Source organism: Microcaecilia unicolor, chromosome 2 (assembly GCF_901765095.1).
Source record: "Microcaecilia unicolor chromosome 2, aMicUni1.1, whole genome shotgun sequence".
Lineage (NCBI taxonomy): Eukaryota > Metazoa > Chordata > Amphibia > Gymnophiona > Siphonopidae > Microcaecilia > Microcaecilia unicolor.
This window is the reverse complement of record NC_044032.1, coordinates 405524307-405548716: the sequence shown is the minus strand read 5'-3', so window position 1 is coordinate 405548716 and position 24410 is coordinate 405524307. Positions and strand designations below refer to the sequence as shown.

Below are 24410 nucleotides of genomic sequence, written 5' to 3'. Positions count from 1 at the left end.
TTAGGTGGGGAAGAAAAAGAGATACTAAGAGGAGATGCTGCATAGTGGAGGGGGGGGGGAAGGGAGAGAAAGAAACAGAGAGGAGATGTTATATGATGGAGGAAAGAGTTAATGAAAGACTGGGGACTAAGCAAAAGGGGAATGGATAGGCTTGAGTGAGGGGAACATATGGAAAAATGTAGGTAAGATTCAGTGGAATAAAAGGGAGCTTAGTACATAAGTAATGCCACACTGGAAAAAGACCAAGGGTCTATTGAGCCCAGCATCCTGTCCACGACAGTGGCCAATCCAGTCCAAGGGCACCTGGTGAGCTTCCCAAACGTACAAACATTCTATTCATGTTATTCCTGGAATTGTGGATTTTTCCCAAGTCCATTTAGTAGTGGTTTATGGACTTGTTCTTTAGGAAACCGTCTAACCCCTTTTTAAACTCTGATAAGCTAACTGCCTTCACCACGTTCTCCAGCAACGAATTCCAGAGTTTAATTATGCGTTGGGTGAAGAAAACGTTTCTCTGATTTGTTTTAAATTTACTACACTGTAGTTTCATCGCATGCCCCCTAGTCCTAGTATTTTTTGAAAGCGTGAACAGACGCTTCACATCCACCTGTTCCACTCCACTCATTATTTTATATACCTCTATCATGTCTCCCCTCAGCCGTCTCTTCTCCAAGCTGAATAGCCCTAGCCTCCTTAGTCTTTCTTCATAGGGAAGTCGTCCCATACCCACTATCATTTTAGTCGCCCTTCGCTGCACCTTTTCTAATTCTACTATATCTTTCTTGAGATGCAGCGACCAGAATTGAACACAATACTCAAGGTGCAGTTGCACCATGGAGCGATACAACGGCATTATAACATCCTCACACCTGTTTTCCATACCTTTCCTAATAATACCCAACATTCTATTCGCTTTCCTAGCCGCAGCAGCACACTGAGCAGAAGGTTTCAGTGTATTATTGACGACGACACCCAGATCCCTTTCTTGGTCCGTAACTCCTAACGTGGAACCTTGCATGACGTAGCTATAATTCGGGTTCTTTTTTCCCACATGCATCACCTTGCACTTGCTCACATTAAACATCATCTGCCATTTAGCCACCCAGTCTCCCAGTCTCGTAAGGTCCTTCTGTAATTTTTCACAATCCTGTTGCGAGTTAACGACTTTGAATAACTTTGTGTCATCAGCAAATTTAATTACCTCGCTAGTTACTCCCATCTCTAAATCATTTATAAATATATTAAAAAGCAGAGGTCCTAGCACAGACCCCTGAGGAACCCCACTAAGTACCCTTCTCCATTGTGAATACTGCCCATTTAACCCCACTCTCTGTTTCCTATCCTTCAACCAGTTTTTTAATCCACAATAGGACATTTCCTCCTATCCCATGACCCTCCAATTTCCTCTGTAGCCTTTCATGAGGCACCTTGCCAAATGCCTTTTGAAAATCCAGATACACGATATCAACCGGCTCCCCTTTGTCCACATGTTTGTTTACTCCTTCAAAGAATTGAAGTAAATTGGTCAGGCAAGATTTCCCCACACAAAAGCCGTGCTGACTTGGTCTCAGTAATCCATGTCCTCGGATGTGCTCTATAATTTTGTTTTTGATAATAGCCTCTACCATTTTCCCTGGCACTGACGTCAGACTCACCGGTTTATAATTTCCCGGATCTCCCCGGAACCTTTTTTTAAAATCGGCGTTACATTGGCCACCCTCCAATCTTCCGGTACCATGCTCGATTTTAAGGATAAATTGCATATCACTAACAGAAGCTCCGCAAGCTCATTTTTCAGTTCCATCAGTACTCTAGGATGAATACCATCCGGTCCAGGAGATTTGCTACTCTTCAGTTTGCTGAACTGCCCCATTATGTCCTCCAGGTTTACCGTGAAGTCAGTAAGTTTCTCTGACTTGTCCGCTTGAAATACCATTTCCGACACCGGTATCCCACCCAAATCTTCCTCGGTGAAGACCGAAGCAAAGAATTCATTCAATCTTTCCGCTACGTCTTTATCTTCCTTGATCGCCCCTTTTACCCCTCTGTCATCCAGCGACCCAACCGATTCTTTTGCCGGCTTCCTGCTTTTAATATACCGAAAAAAAAATGTTGGTATGTTTTTTTGCCTCTAATGTTATCTTTTTTTTTGTAATCCCTCTTGGCCTTCTTTATCTGTGCCTTGCATTTGCTTTGACACTCCTTATGCTGCTTCTTGTTATTTTCAGACGGTTCCTTCTTCCATTTTCTGAAGGTGTTTCTTTTAGCCTAATAGCTGCCTTCACCTCACTTTTCAACCAAGCCAGCTGTCTTTTGGACTTCCGTCTTTCTTTTCTAATTCGCGGGATATGTTTGGCCTGGGCCTCCAGGATGGTATTTTTAAACAGCATTCACGTTTTCAGGCCTTTCGCAATGTATACATTTTTTAAAAAAAAGAAAAACATCCTTCTTTTGGTAGCTTGAAAAAAATAGAGGGCTGACTAGCCTGAATTGGAGGTTCCATGGACCTCCTCCCTCAGAGGACTTTAATGCTCTAGTGGCACAATGAGTTTGATGCCCCTCTAGTCCTGGCATAAGACTAAAGGAATGAAACCTCCTCTTCCCCAAAGCCTTGCCCCTTAAAAGTTGAGGGCAGTGGCATAGACACAGGTGGGGCCTAGGAAAACCTACCCCATCCTTTTTTGGCTGAAGCCTATGCAATAGAGGCGCTCCATTGGTTTGTCTGGAGGGGAATCCCCAAGTCCTGCCAAGTGAAGAGAACTGAGCATGTACAGGGTGCTGATGTTGGCAGCTGGGACTGCTGCAGCTGACTGCCATGATGCTCTCTGATGGTTCAGGGGTTCAGTGGGCTGAAGATGTCTTCAGAAGGTAGGACTTGAGGAACCCTGCCCGCTAAGGTATTCAGGGGATCATTTACTAAGGCACACTCATGTTTTTAGCGCGCGCTAAACGTTAGAGACGCCCAAAGGAATGTATGGCATCTCTAACGTTTAACGCGCGCCCAATTTTAGGGTATGCTAAAAACGTGAGCATGCCTTAGTAAAAGGGGGTCTCAGTTTTTAATTCTGGTAGAGTGGGGGAGGGGGGCTTAATGTTCAAGTAGCACTTGCACATGTAATAAATTTACATATGCAATTGGCACTTAGTTTTGGGCACCAAGTTTATTTATTTATAACATTTATATCCTACAATATTCCCGCCCATGGGCAGGCTCAATGTGGCATACAATAGTAAATAAACAAACCATAATACAATAACATAAAGTATAGTGGACAAGGGCCACAGGAGGGAGAAAGAGATGACTGATGAGGGAAAGGAAGAGAGGGTGTGTGATAGGGAGTCACGGAGTGAGCTGTGGGCTAAAAGGCTGCAGCTCCTGCAGGACTCGTGGTAAACGCTCTGCCAAAAAGGAAGGTCTTGAGACGCTTCTTAAAGGTCGGGTGATCTGAAGTGAATTTGATCTCACGAGGCAGCCCGTTCCACAGTTGAGTGCTGAGATAAGGAAAAGAGGAGCCATAGATGGCCTTAAGTTGAGAATAATGGGGGTATATGGATAATGCTACAATGAACATAATGTCTAACTGCCTTAGCACTATCTATATAGTGAAGGGGTGGAGAGAAGTTACATAAGAATATAAGAGTAGCCATACTGGGTCAGACCTATGGTCCATCTAGCCCAGTATCCTGTTTTTCAAGCAGTGGTCAAGCCAGGTCACAAGTACCTGGCAGAAACCCAAATCATGCTGCATTTAGTTTAGGCCTACTGAATAACAGGACTAAACTAAATGGACAGCAGAGGCAGCAATCAGTGGCAAATCACTATCTTTAGTGACACTGGCTATACATAATTTGACACAGAATGTATAGCAATTTAATGCCATGGCTGGCATTTAAGTTAAAGCACTGACTGTCCGCTCTCCCCCATATATTGTCCATAATTTCTTAAGTAGAGGAGGAATGGTGAATTTGTTTGTAATATGTTTATGTTCTTTAAACAAATATTTTATTCTTTGTTTCATATCCTCTTTACTTTTTTTTCACAGTTGCTTGTAGGCCTGGGCTTAGGATTGGGTGCCGGTGCAGGTGGCCTGGTGCCACCACTGCAACAGGTACAGTTATACCAACTATCAAATCTTTTGTCTATATAGTAAAGAAATTTATTCAAAGTTCCTTTTTCCATAAACTCTCATTATCCAGAACAAATCACTTCTATTATCCACAACTCCCAGGATCCAGAACATCATCCACGTGAGCACTTACTGCCACGCATTTTATACATGATAAGGACTGAATTGGTATTTCTGTGCTAACCAGATAGCACATGGTATTATAGATGCGCTGTTTAATGCAGAAACTCCCACTCTCCACCCCTGACCCGCCCCCTCAAAAAAAATATTTTTTTAATTGCATAATTGGACCATGCTAATTTGGCAGTTATCGCTGGACGCCTGAATGCAATCTGTGGCACACAATTTTTAGCTGCCTTAGTTGCACATTAGCACTTAACACAGCTTAGTAAAAGGACCCCTTAGTAAGTATTTTTAATATGTTATAGTTTTAGCAGAATTAAAAAAAAAAACTGCAATATACTTCACTATAAGTCAAATTTAAAACAAACACAAGGGTTTCAGGCAGTAAATACAATATGGAAAAACACCCTTGTGAAGAAACTAGGTTAGATTGGTGTCATGCAATACATGTTTATAAATATAAATTAACTTTAAAAAAGAGTATTATTCCAAATTAATAGGTGATGATCTATGAAATATAAAAAAAAAATTTGCTAGTGGGGATGCCAAAAGCCTTGCCAGTCGAAAGAATCCACTACCAAAGCAGTCCCCTTCCTCCTTGTTCTGCCTCAGAAGAGAGGAAGTCAGCTGGGTACCTCCAGCCACCGATGCCAGCACTCCCAGAGCATGCTCAGTTCATGCACGAACGAGGAGGAAGAGGGTGACTCAGGCAGCGGATTTCTTTGGCTAGCGGGGATTGAGCTACCTCACCAGCTATTGAACAGGTACTGCAGCTCTGGAGGGAGCCTGAGCCCCCAAAGGAGTTCTTCAAGGCCTTTCCCCTTCCCTCCCATTTCCTGTGCCTATGCCAAACATCTTCTTTTCTCCCACCTCCATGTCCAACTCTCTCTCTGTCCTCTTCTACCCCCAGAGGTCCATTATCTCTCTCTCTCTTCACACTCTCCCAACCTCCCCTCCTCTTTTTCTTCTTTCTTTCCAGACTCTCTACCCCAGGTAAATTATCCTTTCTCTCTCTCTCTCTCTCTCTCTCTTTCTCTCTCTGAGCCTAACATCTCTCCCTCTCTCTTCTTCCTCCACTTCCCTCCCTCCATCCTTCTCTCCATCAATTTGGCATCTCTCCCTATTTCCCCCTTCCCCCATGCACAGCCCAGCATCTCTCCCTCCCCTTTTAGCACTGCCTGAGGTTCTTTCTCCCTTCCCCCAGCCACCCAATGTTCTTGTTCTCTCTCTCCTCCCCTCCAGCCACCTGAAGTTCTCTTTCCCTCTCCCCCGGCCACCCGAGGTTCTCTTTCTCTCCCCCCTGGCCACCCAAGGTTCTCTCTCCTGGCCACCCTTCCCACCCATTTTACCTTTTCAGTAAGTCTTTGGCCCAGCAGCAGCCATACTGAAAAGCTGCCTGCGGCTTGCACTAGGCTTTCCCTCTGATCTTTCCCGTTCCCCTGATGCAACTTCCTGTTTGGGATGGGTCAGAGGAAAGGCCAGGTGTAGGCTGCAGGCAGCTTTTCAGTACGGCTGCTGCTGCTGCACGGCCGAAGACTTACTATAAACTGAAAAAGTAAACCAGGTGGGAAGTGAAGGGGAGAGAGAGCCGCCGGCAGTCCAGGGGAGGGAGGGAAGGATGCCAGACCATGCTCAGCAGGAGTGAGGCAGAAGGTTAATTATTAATTGTAATTACATTTTTTAATCACAATTAATAATTAATGTGTTAATCACGTTAATGCAATTAATGTGCAGCCCCCCCCCCCAAAAAAAAAAAAAATCAATGCAAGAGTAATAGGAATGCGGCGGAGAATCAAAAGTATATTCTTGATCTGTTGAATGAAAAAGTCACCATGGATCAGAAAGATTAAAATGTTTTATCAAATTATGTAGTTCATGCCACTTTAGATAATCTGTCTAATGTAGGGTCTAGAATCATATTATAATCACCTCCAATTATATATGGAATATCAGTATCAGTGGAGAGTTGGTTGGCTAATGCATGAAAAAATTCAAGCTGATCACCATTAGGAATCTAAGGGCCCTGTTTACTAAGCCACACAAGCATTTTTAGCGCACAATAAAATTAGTATGTGCTAAATGCTAAAGTCAACAAAAAACAAAACAGCGAAGATAACTAACAGGAACAAAAAAAATAAAAAATATAAAACATCAAAATTTAAAAATAATCATAAAATATGTATTTAAAAATACATAAAGTGATAAAAATTACATTAAAAAGACAACACTTTGGTTGTTAAAATTAAAAAATCAACTTTATTAGCCAAAAGATAGGAGGGAGAAAAGGATTCGACACAGCTGTGTTTCAGCCGTACAGGCATGCGTCAGGAGTCTATACAAATCAAAACACATAAATAATGTGAAATAGATAATAACATGTTTATATAGTAATATAAAGAGACAATACAAATATCTAAAACATAATCTTATTGCAAGAGATGTTATCAAATTAACATAAAACCAAATACAGTAAACAAGTACTGACTTAACAAATCTATTACAGATCAGAAACAGTCATACTTCTAGAAACGTTCATGATATAGGAATAATATATGAATATTGAAACAAAAATCTTTTTTAATTATATTCTATTGACTGTACACAGGATTGTATATATATATATATCCCTACCAATTATCAAGCGCAATGGGCCATAAACAATGCACAGTAAATCATTTAAGAACTAATAAAAATGAAAACAATGTTCAATAACAGAACCTAATATCAAGTTAAGTATTAACAATTTTTAAAATAAATTTTTATATAAATAAAATTTTATATGAGCAGTATCTAATATTACACATTGCGAAAATCCAAAAACATAAAGAAAAACTAAAAAACTAACAACTTATGTTGTGTTAACAAAGCCTGTTAACTGTATGGAATAAAAAGAAATATATAATTTACCTTCTCACCGTATGCTGATTTCTAATTCTATCCAATTGTAGAAGGAATATATGTGTCTACAAAAGATTGTCATAGTAAAGATTGTGGAAACCTAATGAAATTGTATAGAAATGTAAGTACTCTAATAAAATGAAATCTTCAAGGGTTAATCATATGATAACTTATAGAAACTTCCTTTTAAGCTTATAGTGGTAAAAAACGTATTATCAAATATGTTTTAAGTGCTTACCAATATCATAGTCAGAATCGTTATTACTAACCTAGATCGCTTTTTTTTGAAAATATGATAAATTTATTGAAAATAAATGTTTACCTTCTATAGACAGCAAACTACACTTTTCTGATATTAAAAACACGTTATAAAAGATAGCGAATAAAATAAAGCATTGCTGTTCAGAACCGCTAATCTTCCCTTCTTACTGATGTAATAGCGCTAGATAATACTCAGGACAATTTTACGCAGAAAAGCTCAAGACAGCATAACATATCTATGCAACCAAACAGGGCTAGTGTTTTTTGTACCAAATGCTAAAGTCATCCATATGTTCTTAAGGGCGACTTAGCATTTACCGCATGCTAATCAGCGTGTGCTATAACTGCTACCGTGCTGTTAGTGCTGCTTAGTAAAAAGGGCCCTAATTGTGATAAATAGATAAGGAAAAAGCACCCAGTTTCAATGTGTAAGGTCTCTTTGCCTTCCCCACGTAACAAACAACCAGTTATCTATGGCCTGGAGTGTCCACCATTCCAGACAATATCTGTACTTATCATTTACCAAGTGAGGAGACAAAAAGATACAGAAGGCTACGGATATATGAGAATACTCATTTATTTTTACTTACCAAGCAATGTAATGGTACAGGATATAATCAGATAAGCTGAGTAGTATAATCAATTCTCATATGAGAGACTAACCGTGACACAAGCGTGATCACTGACATCAGTTCGTTGGTTACTTTGGTTCATGGTTCTAACTTTTATAACTTCATGTCCCATATACTTATCATTGAAACTGCAAAATCATCATGCCATAGCATATTTCATTTGGGTTACAATGGGTTACAAGTCAATCAAATTGTTATTGCAGATTCATCATATAATAGTATTTTTACTTAACATCAGCAAGTCATTCTGCTTTGCAAAATCATCTTCCTTGTAACCATATTTGTGTTTCTCCACCCATCTGCTTCCGTGATTAACAGAAACTTCCCCTTACAGAAAATTCCCCTTGCATCAACAAAGTTATTAATCATGTTCTCCAGCAAAGCATATTTCTATTATTTGTTAATGTCAGCTTATTTTTCCTTAACATAAGCAGAAAAGTACATGATATTCTGTGTCACCCTTGTTAACCAGCTTCTCAGTAACTTGCCCTCTTGACCTGTACTGTGAGGCCTAGCTTTACTCATAACTGTTAGGCTGCCATATCAGTCCTGTCCTTTAGGTTCATGTCCAGCATGTCCTATATCCACAAATGTGATCTTAACCCAGCAACCATTAGGATCAACAACTTGTGACAATAATCAACATCTGTCCTCTGTCTTAATAGAATTAAGACACCACACTTTTTGTGCACAGCAAGTGAGAATATAGAAGGTAAGGACCATGATTTTTTGATTTCAGAGATTTCACATCAGTAAGATATGTCTCCTGAAAAAGTACAGTCATAACATAATAACATAAAATTAATATCGTTGTAACTTAAAAGTCAGGATTGGGACAACCCACAAAATATAGGCAACGCTTATCCTGTAAAAAATATAAAATTTCTGAGCAATGAAGGGAAAAAGTACAAATAACATATGAATAAGCTCATTCAATAAGTCAAACCTATCATAAAAACTAGAAACAACAGTGCACATAACCCCCAGTGTGGAGAGACAGCAAAATAAGATGGCCTCCTGTGTATAAATCTACCATAATGCAAAAATATTTTCAGTGTTCCACAACTAGTGTTGAAGTACAATGCAATCCATAAACCAAGATCAAAAAGATATGCTAAATAGGTAGAAAAAGGAATACAATGGAGCAGATAATCACACTATCAGTGCATAATATCATTAAGGTATAGAACTTGCATAGTACAACAAGATATAAAAAAAATGTAATCTATCATTCAAGTTAAAGTGTTGAATCATCTGGCAAAAGTAAGGTAATATAGAAAAGGCAATTCAAGAAAACCCTCACTCAAGCATTTTAGGATGATCAAGTTGCCTCCATATGCACAGAAGAGTTTTCATTCAAAAAACCTCCAAATGTTTTGGATCATCAACAATTTTTGTACAATTAAACAAAGTTATGCGCATACGTGCCAGAATAATCCAAAACGTGTATCAAAGATCTAAAAATTGTTTCCTTTTATGGACTGTCGTCTTATTATGATCAGGTAAGAATAATAGCGTGTGACCCTCGTATTTAATAGGAGATTTAATGCGCACTTTCTGCATAATTTAGACCACATGCGTATAATGCAAAACTTTTATAAAACAATGTCTGGGATATCTCTCTTGTTGTTTGTGTTGTGTTGGAATTCTATGTACACATTCAATTTCAAAATCTCTCTGAAATATTAAATGCAGAATAAGGTCTTCAAAATCTTTATAGGAATGCACAGATTATGGATATTATTCCTTTGTGCACTATTATTCATATCATCCAGGGTTTTTTTTTTTTCAAAGTGTTTCACAGCTTTAGTGGTGTGTTGTAAGCCTGTAATAGTTTCTATTGCTACACCAGCCTTGATATCAAGGGTTTCAATGCATGAACAATAAAAACTCAGATCAGATCTCAATTCAGAAAGTTCAGCTTTTATTGCAGTTGTATCTTCTTTCATGTTGGTACATAATGATTTTAATAAATGCATCTCTTTAAGAAAGAATTTAAAGTAAGATCACTGCCCTTACTCAGTTCGCATTTCAATGGTGAAACTGTGTCAGATCTATTTCTCTATTACCAATTGTGAACAATGCAGAAGTGTCTTGTTTTCCAGACTTGCCAAATGCCATACTAATTGTAAGTGGTTATAGATTGAAATTTGAGGGTTAAAGAAGAGAGTTATGTGGAGGAAAGAAGTCTCCAGGAACTCACCAACTAAGTAGCCATCTCTTCCAGTGCTCACTAGAGCCCCATTAGGAAATGTTTTGATTCCTTTACTTCCAGGCTTTTGGTTCAGACTCTGATTTTATCAAAAATCTATTATTGAAATATTACTTATTCAGGATGCTAAAAATGGCAATTAAGTAATTTCAAATTATTCAAAATTCAACTGTCCGCCTGTTTTTTCAACTGTATAAATGTGATTCTGTTTCTCCTTTTTACGTTAAACTTCACTGGCTTCCACTAGTTGCTATTGTGCAATTTAAACTATGTGTTATGATTTTTAAAATATTCAATAGTGAAGCTCCCTGCTGCATGTCAAGCTTAGCATTTCTTCAGGGGCCTAGTAAATTTTATTCTACACGAAATTCATTACTATTATGTTACCCAAATGTGAGTAAGATAACTGATAGACAGCATTCTCTTTTGTTGTTTTACCAGATTGTAACAGCTTGGAATTCTCTTGCCTTTTGAGATTAGATCATGTAATCATTATCTTATATTTCAGAAAAGGCTTAAAACTTTTCTTTTTTGTAAATATCTGTCTCTAGATTGTTGATGGAATTTTCAGAATATGTTTGAATGTTTATTTATTTATTTTTTTACATTTTTGCTGTTATTCCTGGATTGTGCTCTGGCTTCTTTAACTGTAAGTCACCTAGACCTGATGTGGTATTTGGCAAACTATAAGACTTGGATATAATGTAAGATTGGGCTTAAAATTTGGCACCAAACAAAAATTGTCACTGAATGGTATTTGTAATGGGCATTCTGGGATCAGCGTCTTTTATAGAATAGCACATAACATTGGGATCCACACTCAACTTGGGCATGAGAAGTTACAACAACCAAAACCAGGTGTAAATTAGAGAGCTGCTTCCGGACACGAGTCCATCCCTGCACATCCCCGTAGACCTGGAGGGGATCTTCAGGGATCCCCTCCAGGTCTATGGGGATCTACAGGGATGGACTTGGGTCCTGTTGGATCCCTGCAGAAGTGTCTTCCCTCCCCCAGGTGCAGGGTGCCCTCCCAGCACATACCTCAAGGTACCCTGGTGGTCTAGTGGCTTCTTCAGGGCAGGAAAGATCCCAACTCTTTCTTGCCCCTTTCTGCGGCATTGAGCCTCTCGTGTCTGCTTTTTAAAAATGGCTGCCAAGACTTCCAGTGGCGGCCTCGTGAGACTTCCGCTGAAGTTTTGCAAGGCTACCACTGGAAGTCTCGGCAGCCATTTAAAAACAAAGCAGAGACAGCAAGAGGATCAGCAGCAACAAGCAGGAAAGAGTGAGGCTCTTTCCTGCCACAAAGAAGTCACTAGTCCATCAGGGTGCCTTGAGGTATGTGCCAGGGGGGCACCCAGGGCCGGAGGGGAGGTGGATGGATGGAGTTGGGATGATAAAAAGTTAAAGCCATTTAGGTGAGTCTCTGTTTCCCCTTTCTCACATAGCCATCATCACCGTACACTCAAAACAAAGCAACCAAAACAATGAGCTGCTGCATCCACGTTGTCACTCTTTATTGTTGGTAGCATTTTTATTTAATCTCACTTATATTTTCAAACATGCTTACTTGTCAACATACGGATGAACACAGATGAAGTATAATAATAGAATAACTTTTCATAGGTAGAGTAATAATTTGTTATAAATCGTAATCAGTGTGTCATTTAGAGGGGCTGGTTATAGGAACACCCAAGGACTGTTATATTCGTGCAGAGATTATTTTCTCCTGATAAAGGGCCACTAAATCAGACATCATATTATAAGAATCAGGTGTTCAATGTTGAGTTTCTATTTATTTATGACATTTATATCCTATAGTAAACATGAATTAGATTGAAACCTGGGAGCATTTAAAATCCTTTTTTTTCCTGTGCCTATATCAAAAGAAAAAGATGGCATGTGGGAACTTGCTTCTTTTGTTTTGTGGATTGCAGTGGTATATTATAAAAATACACTTGCCTTTTTTAGTACTACTTTTTCACAGAGAGGTATTGAATAATTAGAGAAGGGCTTCCTTCATGCAGAAGTTTTGTCCAGCATCATCATCAGTCTAAATGTGCCAGCATTTTGCAGTTCAACACACTATTAGCCACCAAGTTCATGCAAAGTTAATTATGTTCAGTAGAAAGTAAATCTGTTGTCTCAGGCTTCTTGCTATGTGAATAGTCCTTCACTGTTTCATTATTGCTACCAAGTATTTCATATTAAGGGCATTTGCTTTAAACTTTGCTTTAATTCATTTATCCAGTCCTTACATGCACATGATTTTTAAACCCAAAGGTGAATTCTAAGGGTGATTGAACAATTAGGTATAAACTGTGTTGTTTCTGACTTGTTTTTGAATTTGGACTTCTTTGGTTCCTGTGCTGATCTGTACATTTGCTGTCTTTGCAGAGTATTTTTACTGCATATAGAATTTGGCTTTCTTGGGAGGGGGGTCAAGATGACTGCAGCATGGCAAGGGTTGGGTAGGCCAGGAGCTGGGGTGGAGGAAATTACTTGTGATGGGGATGGGTTAGATTCCTGCGGGGACAGGTTAGATTACCCATGGGGACGGGTTAGATTCTGGCGGGGATGGGTTAGATTTCTGTCCCCGTGCAACCCTCAAGTGTAAATCCTGGCACACAACTTGGGTGCAGATCCGCACTTTTTTCTAATACTGTGCACAATTTAAGGGAATGCTCCTCACCTGCCCATGCCCCTCCCATGTCCACTCCCCTTTGCAGATCCATAGGGAAGCACTTAAGCATTATTCTGTAAATGTATTCTATAAATGTTTTGCATGGATCTGCTGTTTCTGCCCCATTTCAGTGCCTTCATCTGTTAGAACACTTTTCCGATCTGAATTTAGCACCTAATATTTGGCACCAAATATAGAATTCCCCCGATTATGTGTAATTACATATGTAGTTTGTTTCTCAGATTAATGTCCAATAATTTTGTGCTCCCCTTGTGTTTGAAATATCTAGATGAAGAATGCATTACTGTATGTGGCCATCTGAAACACAGAACATTCCACATGGGAATATAATAAATCTCTATTGTTTTGCCTAGATGAAATGCTACATATAATATTGTGATAAATTGGTATCTTTGTATTTTTACTTTTTTAGCTGCGTACCATGAACCCATTCATCCCTCCTATTTTGGAGCTTGTTCAGCAGCAACAGCAGCAACCACAGAACCCTGTTATGCCCCAGAATCCGTTTGCAGTACGGATACCATTTGCTGCTCGACTCACAAATGCAGTTGGCTTCCCAGGACAGATGCCTTTCCCAGGCCAGGGTCAATTTCCTCAGGTTCCTCAGGGAACCCAGCAAGGCCAACATGACCCCATGCAGTCTCAAATACCTCAACAGAACCAGCAGCAGCCTAATCAGGTACTGTAACATGTGCTTGCTTGTGTTTCAAGTGCAGGGCAAGAACCTCTCAATAATCCATTAATATACTTACTTCAGAGTAGATGGGATAATGTGTCAATTATAGTGAAAAATGTAAATAAATATTTCTAATAGTAAGGAATATGCCAGCCCTTATTCATAGAGCCCACTACTCTCAAGTCCCAATGCATCTGGCTACCCTTATCTCTCCTTACACTCCGTATCAGTCAATATGCTCCTCTCAAGCTGCTCTTCTTTCCCTTCCCTCACCTGTAGACATATCCAGAGACTCAGTATTGTCTTATTTGGACCCACACCTCTGGAATGCACTTCCTATGCACATTTATTTTGAACTGTCCTAAATGTAAAAAGCCATTAAAACTTGGCCGATTCAGCAGGTTTATTTATTTATTTATTTATTTGTGACATTTGTATTCCACATTTTCCCACCTATTTGCAGGCTCAATGTGGCTTACATAGTACCATAAAGGAGTTCGGCAATTCCGCACTTTTTTCTGATACTGTGCACAATTTAAGGGAATGTTCCTCACCTGCCCATGCTCCTCCCATGGCCACTCCCCTTTGCAGATCCACAGGGAAGCACTTAAGCATTATAAAGAGCGCACTTACACAAGCGCGCTCCAATGCCAACCTTATACTAGTGTTCTATAATGCAATATTGGCACCATTATAGAATTGGCACAAAACGCGAAGCATTGAAGCGCATAGACTTTGGTGCCAGTTTATAGAATTACCCTGTTTGTAAACTAAATTATGAAACACCTTGTGCAGTGTACATGCATTGTAAAGGACGGGGACTAATCTTGCACTTGAAAATGTTTTACCTTGACTTACTTAGCAGTATAGAATATCAATTCCAGTATGCTCGTCCTTTTCAGTATTCCTAGTTAGCACCTCTAATGGCTTCATTCTCTTTCATTAGTTGATGCCATACATTATCTCATATGGAATGCCACCAAGAATGGACCAGGTAACTTCGGAGTTATTTTTTTTCCAGTCAACTGACATTTTCAAAATGTTATGTTTGATCTTATCTTGAAAGATGCCAGGGAATATATTTTATAGAGTTTTGGAGGAGTAGCCTAATGGTTAGAGCATCAGGCTGAGAATTATGGATGTCCCATTCAAATCCCACCGTGGCTCCTTGTGATCTTGGGTAAGTCGCTTAACCCTCCATTCCCTCAGGTACCTGTATATATATACTATGCAAACTGCTATGAATATAGTTGCAAAAACCACAGAAAGGCGGTATATCAAGTTCCATTTCCCCTTTCAACTATTTGGAGGGCTCACGGTTTCCACCAAAACAGAACTAGATAAAGCGGCATTTGCACTGACCACTAGGCTACTTCTTGGACCTGCTTGCTGCTGTGTTGGGTTTGCCTACATTACCTGAAGCTGTCATAGGTCCTGGTATCCCCTTTCATTTTCACTTCTTAGGGGGGGTGGGAGGGAGACAGCAATCACTGGGGGATTCATGATTGAAACATGTCTAGATAAAAGTGCCCTTCTTTTACCCCTTGGGCATTTCTTCTCTTTCCATTATTGCTGTTGGATATCCTAAATTTGGGCCTTCTCTAGCCAAGCCCTAAACATGCCCCATTGCTACCGGATGAACTGCAGTTTAGGATGTCCAAATTTTGCCTTTCAAAATTCATGATTTGGTCATTTTTTTGCAAATGGACTATTTTTTAGGCATTTTGAGAGGTCCATCTGCTTCAAAAATGAGCTCAATTAGCACGTATGCTGCCTTAAGAAATAAAGTATGTAGGTGTCCTTCTATAAAATTACCCCCCATGTGTGTACATCGTGCATTTTATACAGTTGAATTGCATATCACAATGCTGCCCTAGCTCCAAAAAATCTACATCCCTGAGTATGCCTATGTGCAGTTGCTCTCTTTCGAAGTGCCTGAATTTTACAGGTTTGATTTTATAACAGGATGCCTATGTGAGAAGTCTGTAAAGGTGCTTCGTTTAAGCCTGTTTTAGATAGACAACATAGATACCTACCTGTCTTTATGAAAATATGTATCTCCGATCCAGCTTCAACAGCACACAAATGCCAATGCATAACTTTACATCTGCTCTGAAAAAGGTACACATTTCAGCATGTACTCTACACTTATACACATGTATGTATGTATGTATGTGTGTATTTATTTATTTTGCATTTATATTACATTCAAAATAAATTGAATAGGATAAAAGATTAATACAGAAAAATTAAATCAAATTAAGACATTAATTACTGTGCCAAAAACTAAGAAAACATTAATCCTATATAGTCTACAAATAGGGAGAGTCAAGATCCAATAACTTCGAGGGAATGGGGAAATCAAAGAACCATGTACACATGTATTTTATAAAATATGAGCTTATATCACAATTCTGCATCCACTCCAGCTAAGGTATACCCGCAGGAACACCTACATACAGAGGGAGAAATTCAATAAGTGGCATCTGAAGTTAGATGCCGGGGTGATCTGTGCTAAGCTAGTATTTTGTAAAGGGCGTGCTAAATGCTAGAGACGCCCATATGAAAGTTGTTGGTTGTGATACAATTTGAAGGACTAATAGAAAAATAATATAGTACTTTAGATTTTAAGACCACCTCATAGGCTTCTCTTTTACAGGTTCCTAAGGTCTTGGATAATAATGTGCTCCAGCTTGAGTTGGTCCTTCCCTTGATATCGCAACTATGAAGATTCCAGTTTTCTCTAGAATGCCGCACTAAACTAAGGCCCCTATGTACTAAGCTGTTACCATGACAATTAACTCTCACTAACAACACAGGGTTTGTTTTACAAAGTCGCACTACCGATTCTTGGTGCGGCAAATGAGAGGAAGCCCATTCAATTCCTAAGGGCTTTGTCTCAGTTGCCAAGCGGAAATTGCTAGTGTGGCTTTGTAAAAGAAGCCCTCAGTGTCTTAGCTGTTAGTGTGTCATAATTTCCATTGTAAGCTAAATTTGTTCATACTTGTGCAATGTATATTTTTATAATGATGATGATCATCCTGATGATCCATGTTAGTCTGGAAAGTTATTTTGTGATTACAGTATAGAAAATATTTATAAACATTTGAATTTTGTTGTTGTTTTGACAGAACATGCCCCCTTTCACTCAGTTTGGATTCATTCCTCAGCGAGGAGGTTTTGTAAGTAGAAAACAAATAAAAACAATATTGCTTTTCATTCCTTTGTTTATGTCTGACAAAATGCTATGCTATCTATCAAGCATGGTTATGGTAAGAAGAAATTAATGAATAACCAAGGAAGAAGAGGCCTTGTAGTTAGAACAATAGACTGCAAGCTAGGCAGTGCCGTAATGAGAATTGAATATACTCTTGGAGGAGAAATCAAGTTGGGTTCCTAGGAGAAAATGAAACTGATTATAATTGCTGAAGTCAATTGTCCATCCTGCAAAGTTTTAGTAGCCATATTTTTCATTGAACAAATTGGAGTCTCTGTAGGCTGTAATGCTTTATAATGGACCAAAACCAACAAAAGAATAATGGATTGCATAGGGTTTTGAGACCATATAAGTAGGTCACATCTGAAGAAGACACTTATGTGGTCTGGTAAAATAATGTTGCATACCTGTAACAAGTTTTTGTCTGTAGACAGCAAAATTGATAGGGCACACAAGTAGGTGGCATCATTTGACAGTGCAGGACAGAACTGCTCCCCCAGAACTCAGCATCTTAAAAATGACATGGAGAGGAATTCACATATGCAGGTCAGGGAGGATATCCAATGTTTGTTATGGTCATCAAGAGGGGATGTGATCAGGGTGGCCCAAACCTTAGTCTTTACATTTGCCTCATCAAGCAAGCACTTATGTGTATTTTGCAGCAGCTGCAATGCCAACATCTACTTTTATAATCACCATGAATTTCCCTTGTAAGATGGGGGATCCATGTCGATATTGTAGGACTAACCTTACCATTCCATCTCACTACCATCTCCATACCTCCTAGAAATCTAAACATGGTACATCCTCACATTTAAACATCCCCTGCTTTAAAATGGCATTTTCACTTGTAGGTCAATCTACATGTGTAAATGCTACCATCTACATGTGGGGATGCTTGTAGAATAACCTCCTTAGTATAAAGTTCTGAGCATATGGATCCTTCCCACTCACCAGCAGTCTCTTCAGCTCGCCAGTTAGTTTCAAAGCTAGAAAAGAAACAAATAACAGTTAGGGAGGGGGTGGGATTGTGTGCCAATTCAGTCCTGCTGTCTGTGGAAAGCCCCTATTACAAGTAAGCAATAGTGCTTTTCCTGTCGACAAGCAGGATTGAATGAGGTGCAAACTCCCTAATCCTGTGTAGTGGGCCACAGCTTAGGTGCCAATTAGGTGCCTCACTTCAGGTGTTGAAAAAGAAGTTAGGCGCACAAATGAGGGTAAACAGCAGTCAGACGCCTAAGTGCACTAAGCCACCTTTCTATAAGTTAGTGCCTAAGTGTTTTGGTGCGTAACTGCAAAGGGGTGTGCATGTAGGTAGGTCATCGGTGGGTCACATATTTAGGTGTCAAACTTATAAAATACTGTAAGTTGACCACTTATGTGCCAACATTTAGGCATTAATATTCAAACTTATCTTTTACGTGGAGGGGCATAATCGAAAGGGGCACCCAAGTTTTCCTGAGGATGTCCTCGCAGGATGTCCCGGTGAAGGGGTGGGGAAATCCGTATTATTAAAACAAGATGGGCGTCCATCTTTCGTTTCGATAATATGGTCGGGGATGCCCAAATCGTGAAATTTAGGTCGACCTTAGAGATGGTCGTCCTTAGAGATGGTCATCCCTGATTTTTCGCTGATAATGGGAACCGAAGACGCCCATCTCAGAAACGACCAAATCCAAACCATGTGGTCATGGGAGGAGCCAGCATTCGTAGTGCACTAGTCCCCCTCACATTCCAGGACATCAACCGGGCACCCTAGGGGGCACTGCAGTGGACTTCAGAAATTGCTCCCAGGTGCATAGCTCCCTTACATTGGGTGCTGAGCCCACAAAACCCACTCCCCAAAACTGTACAACACTACCATAGCCCTAAGGGGTAAAGGGGGGCACCTAGATGTGGGTACAGTGGGTTTGTGGTGAGTTTTGAAGGGCTCACATTTACCACCACAAGTGTAACAGGTAGGGGGGGATGGGCCTGGGTCCACCTGCCTGAAGTGCACTGCAGTACCCACTAAAACTACTCCAGGGACCTGCATACTGCTGTTATGGAGCTGGGTATGACATTTGAGGCTGGCATAGAGGCTGGCAAAAATATTTTAAAGATTTTTTTAGGGTGGGAGGGGGTTAGTGACCACTGGGGGAGTAAGGAGAGGTCATCCACGATTCCCTCCAGTGGTCATCTGGTCAGTTGGGGCACCTTTTTGAGGCTTGGTCAAAAGAAAAAATGGACCAAGTAAAGTCGCCCAAGTGCTCGTCAGGGACGCCCTTCTTTTTTCAATTATCAATCGAGGACGCCCATGTGTTAGGCACTCCCCAGTCCCGCCTTCGCTATGCTTCCGACACGCCCCCGTGAACTTTGGTCATCCCTGCGACGGAAAGCAGTTGAGGATGCCCAAAATCAGCTTTCAATTATGCCAATTTGGGCGACCCGGAGAGAAGGATGCCCATCTTCCGATTTGTGTCGAAAGATAAGCGCCCTTCTCTTTCAAAAATAAGCCTGATAGTGTACATGTTGGTGCCTAAATGCCAATGTAGGATTTATTCTATAATGGAATCTAGACACCCAGATGCCCTTATAGAATACTGTCTTAGCACACAGATTCTAGGCATCTAATTTTTAGTGCTTTTTATAGAATTGCCCCCAAAGGGACAGATTCTATATGTGGCGCTTAAAAATCCACACAGAAAACATTTCCACCTAAGCATATTCTATAAGTGGCACCTAAATTTAGGTGTGATATATAGAATACGCGTAGTTGATATCCTAGCACCTAAAACTACATGCATCCATTTACACCAATGAAAATTGGCATAAATCCTGGCGTGTAGATTTAGACGCAGAGGGTCATATTCTATAACAATGTGCGTAAATGTTGCAACACCCACGAAATGCCCATTTCCCCGCCCATAACGCCTCTTTTTGCCTGCACGCTAATGGTTATCATATGCTAAATGCTAAGAAACCCATTTTAATCCTATGGACTTCTTATCGTTTAGCGTGCACTAATCATTTGTGCGTATTGAATCCATTAACGTGCACCTTAGTAAAACGAGCCCTTATAGACCTATTTATTAAGGGGCACTATGGTTTTGTACCTAATGTGCCAACAGCAAATTCAATTTCATAAGGTACAAAACCTCTGTGTTAATTGTTGGGGACATTCTCAGGATTTGGCAAAAATCACTATTCAATTACTGGAGAGAAACCATTACTAACAAGAGGTAATGGCAAGGTCAATGGGTGGCAGTAATTGCTCCCCTGTAAGACCATGTGGTAAGAGCAATCTTACCGCATGGCTATGTCTTTTTTCAGCATTTTTACCCGCTGCAGTAAAAGGGGCCTCAGCGCATGGAACAAATGGCCCCAGCTGCTAGCGCAGGGCCATTTTTACCACATCTTAGTAAAAGGGCCTCTTAGACTGTAAACTCCTTTGAGAAGAGGCTTTATAGTATTGTTTCAAAGGTTATAAACTGTCCTGAGCTAATATTTGGAAAAGCAGTCTAGAAATTCAAAAACATACATGGAGCGGCATTTTTGAAAGGACATGTAAGTTGGAATTGAGATGTCCAGGTCAGGATGTCTCCAGTTCTGCTAGTATTTTAGAACAATATCTCCCGACGTGGAGCCTGTTCTTAAATACATGGAGAAATGGATGCTTATGTGTTGGGTACATGTGGCATGAACAGCTATTTTGCTGTAAAATAGCAGCGTAAATATTTATGTGCTAGAATATAAACATTTATTTTGGCTAGAAACAAAAATGTTTATTTTTCCTGAAGCTGCCACAGAGCCGCTATCCCCTTGGCAGCTTGGCTTTCAGAGAGGACATCAATTGGGAGATTAAGGGGTCAATCTAAAACATGAATGGTGCTTCTAAAATAAACACCATAAGGTTATACAATATCAAAAAGCAGAAGAATTTAATCAGTGGTAAAAAAAATTCCTAAGCCTTATGGGTAGCCAAAACACACTATTTTCTAATGCCAAAAAAAAAAAAGATCAGGAGCATTTGACTGTCCTGTGGAGATTTATATGTGTAAATGGCACGTACATGATTTTTAAAGACAAAATTGTGGCTGCTCAATCCTTTTCTATATATTTTAGTTATGTACAATTCATCATTGTTTTCTGTATGGATTAGGTAATGCCTGGAGGGCAGCAACAGCCAATGCCAAATGACGTTGTACCAGGAGGTGCTACTGTGACCCAAGTCATGGTAAGTTCACCCTTAATTCATCACAAATTAAGTTCTGATAGAGTTAGTCTTTTTGTCCATTAGTGCTCATCAAAGTATTATATAGGTATTATATTTTTAACCCATTAATATTTGACTATTCCTCTAGCAGTATCCGGCTTAGCTGTCATTCAAGAAGGATAAATGTTTAAGACATAGCAATATCTGCTGCATTAACAGTTAATGTGTGATAACCATCCATACATTAATTGTATGTCACATTCTCCACCTATCCCATGCCCCTTACCTGTTATGTGGCTAATGTGGGGATTACTTCATGCTAACATTGTGGATTGCGCAGGTTATAAATATTTGTTAAATAAATAAATAACGTGAATAATTGTTGATCAATGGCTATAACTTTGGAATCCAGGGTCCTTCAGGGTTGGTGTTGTCATGATCTATGGCTGTCCCCTTTCAATGAGTTAAACCCTATGTGCTGGAATATTTTACATACACCGATGGTGTGCAGCTGTATTTGGCAGCGGGTTCAGATCAACAAGCAGCTATCCGTACTATGAATGATTATCCTGCTTATAATCGAACGAGAAAAACGCCCAAGTTCCGACCTAAATCGGGAGATGGACGTTTATCTCACAAAAACGAATAAAGCGGTATAATCGAAAGCCGATTTTTGGACGTTTTCAACTGCACTCCGTCGCGGATGCGGACAAAGTTGATGGGGGCGTGTCAGAGGTGTATCTCGGGGCTTCGCCGAAGATTATTTAATGAACTAGAGTGCAGATTTTGAAAGTGATACGTTCTTTGATTGGGAGCCAGTGTAGTTTTTCACGGAGGAGTTTTGCGCTTTCAAATTACGTTTTTCCAAATATAAACCTGGCTGCCGTGTTTTGAGCGGTCTGAAGTGTCTTTAGATTTGTTCTTTGCATCCCGCATAAATTCCATTACAGTAGTCAGCGTGACTTAGTACCATTGATTGTATCAGGTTGCAAAATGTTTCCCTTGGGAAGAATGGTTTCAGTTGTTTGAGTTTCCACATTGAGTGGAACATTTTCTTTGTTGTGGATTTCGCTTGGCTTTCTAGTGTTGGGTTATGGTCCAATATGACACCGAGGATTTTCAGGCTGTCTGAGATAGGGAGGTTGTGATCTGGGGTGTTGATGCTTGTGGGGTTGTATGCATTGTGTTGGGATGAGAGGATGAGACAATGTGTTTTTTCTTTATTGAGTTTTAGTTGAAATGCGTTAGCCCATGAGTCCATGATGTTCAGGCTGAGCTTGATTTTGTTGGCGATTTGTCAGATCATGTTTGTATTGAATGTATATTGTGACATTGTCTGCTTAGATAAAAGGGTTAAGGCCTTGGTTGTATAATGCCTTGGCTAGTGGGGTCATCATTAGGTTGAAGAGGATCGGTGATAGTGGTGATCCTTGGGGTACTCCACAGTCTGCTTTCCACGGTGATGATATGTTGGAGTTTGATTTCACTTGATATGTTCTTGTGGTTAGGAAACCCTTGATCCAGCTAAGTATATTTCCACTTATTCCGAAGTATTCTAGTAGTCTTAGTAATATATTATGGTTTACCATGTTGAATGCACTGGACATGTCGAATTGGAGGAGAAGGATACTTTTGCCTGTTGCTATTTCCTGTTGAATTTGGCTAGGAGCATAATTAGTACTGTTTCTGTGCTGTGGAGGGGGCAAAATCCTGATTGTGATTCATGTAGTATTGAGAATTTGTTTATATAGTCAGTAAGTTTGGTTACCAGGCTTTCCATCAGTTTGACTACCAGTGGGATAGATGCTACTGGACAGTAATTAGTGATTTTGTTAGTTTCTTTCTTGATGTCTTTTGGTATTGGGGTGAGTAGGATGTTGCCGTTTTCCTTAGGGAAGAGGCCTTGCTGTAATTTAGGTGGGATGTCAGGTCTGTTGTGAAGTGGTCAGGGGCGGATATTATTAGGTAGCAGGGACAGGTATCTAGTTGACAATGGGTGTTGGTGAACCTACTAATCGCCTGGGTGACTGTTGGGACACTGTTTCCTCCTGAGGGATTAAGCCATTACTGGAATTAGGGTCAGGAGATGTTAATGAGTGAAAGATGGAGTAGAGTTCTTTAGATGGGTTAGGGGCAATCTTTAAGGTGGGTGGAGAAGTATTGAGCCTTTGCTTTTCTGAGATTGAAGTTTTAGTCTCTAAGATTGAGTTCAAAGGCCATTAAGTCAGTCTTAACGTTGTGCAATGTTTCCTTGTCCTTACAGCCAGCTGTAAACGTGGTACCTCATTTTCCAAATGAAATATTGAATTTTGGAAATGCAAACCCTGGGGCTCTAATTCTCTTACCCTCTCAAGCGCCCACCACTCCTGGTGCCTTGACTTCCTCTACAGATCCTGCTGTGGACCCTTCACATGTAGAAAACAAGGTAATTTAGTTCTTCGTACAAATCTATATTTTGGAACAGGAATTGACAACGTTTGTACAGTGGCAATATTGTTATATGAAAATTTATAGATATTAAAAAATATCACAAAATAACTATGGAAATACATACTTTTGCATAACTTGCATAAATAATTGTTTATGAATGTCAGATCACAAGAACTGTGAATACCATTGAATTAAACTGATTATAATGAACTTATCTAAATCTTTGTGAAACATGGTGAAATTTTGTAGGCACAGTAAATGAACTTCCTAGTGAAGTGATGCCAGTCTTCATGGCTAAGCTGACTGACAACATTGTTGCATTTACTTTACTTGGAAAACTGTTTCCAAAGCCCTGGGTAGATTAGACTTGGATTATCACGGACATTAGAGTAAGGTATCTTGGTGTGTATATAGTGAATCCCTCAGGTGAAGGTCTTCCTTCCAAATGCTATAGAGATAGAGGTGGAGACCAGTCCTTTCCTTCTGCGTATGGCCCTTAAGACTTATTTCAAGGCCTTCCATCTGTGTAGGACCAAACATGGTCAACATGATCTCACTTTCTCCTCAGTTTCACCTCCACTTACCCAAAAGATTTAAACTCTAGTTCACTTTCAGGCATATTTTCGAAAGTGATCGCCGGCGATCTTCCGACATAAATCGGGAGATGGCCGGCAATCTCTCAAAAGCGGCGAAATCCGTATAATCAAAAGCGACTTTTTTGACACCATCGCTGCTTTCTTGTCGCCGCACCGGCGAAAGTTCAAGGGGGCGTGTCGGCGGCGTAGCGAAGGCAGGACATGGGCGGGCATGGGCGTGGCTACCAGATGGCTGCCTTTTGCAGATAATGGAAAAAATAAAGCGGCGCTAAGCAGTATTTTGTCAGGTTTACTTGGTCCTTTGATTTTCACGACTAAGCCTCAAAAAGGTGCCCCAACTGA

The 24410-nt window shown here is 40.1% G+C and overlaps 1 protein-coding gene across 1 annotated transcript in view; it reads left to right on the top strand.

Annotated features, from left to right (window-relative positions):
- The window catches only part of LOC115462513 (odontogenic ameloblast-associated protein-like), a 43427-nt gene that overhangs the window by 6110 nt on the left and 12907 nt on the right, over positions 1 to 24410 (top strand). Inside the window, exons 4-9 of the mRNA XM_030192505.1 lie at positions 4044 to 4109; positions 13367 to 13633; positions 14577 to 14624; positions 16762 to 16812; positions 20989 to 21063; positions 23306 to 23467. Of these exons, the coding sequence (XP_030048365.1) occupies positions 4044 to 4109; positions 13367 to 13633; positions 14577 to 14624; positions 16762 to 16812; positions 20989 to 21063; positions 23306 to 23467 (669 nt within the window). The remainder of the gene's footprint in view (positions 1 to 4043; positions 4110 to 13366; positions 13634 to 14576; positions 14625 to 16761; positions 16813 to 20988; positions 21064 to 23305; positions 23468 to 24410) is intronic.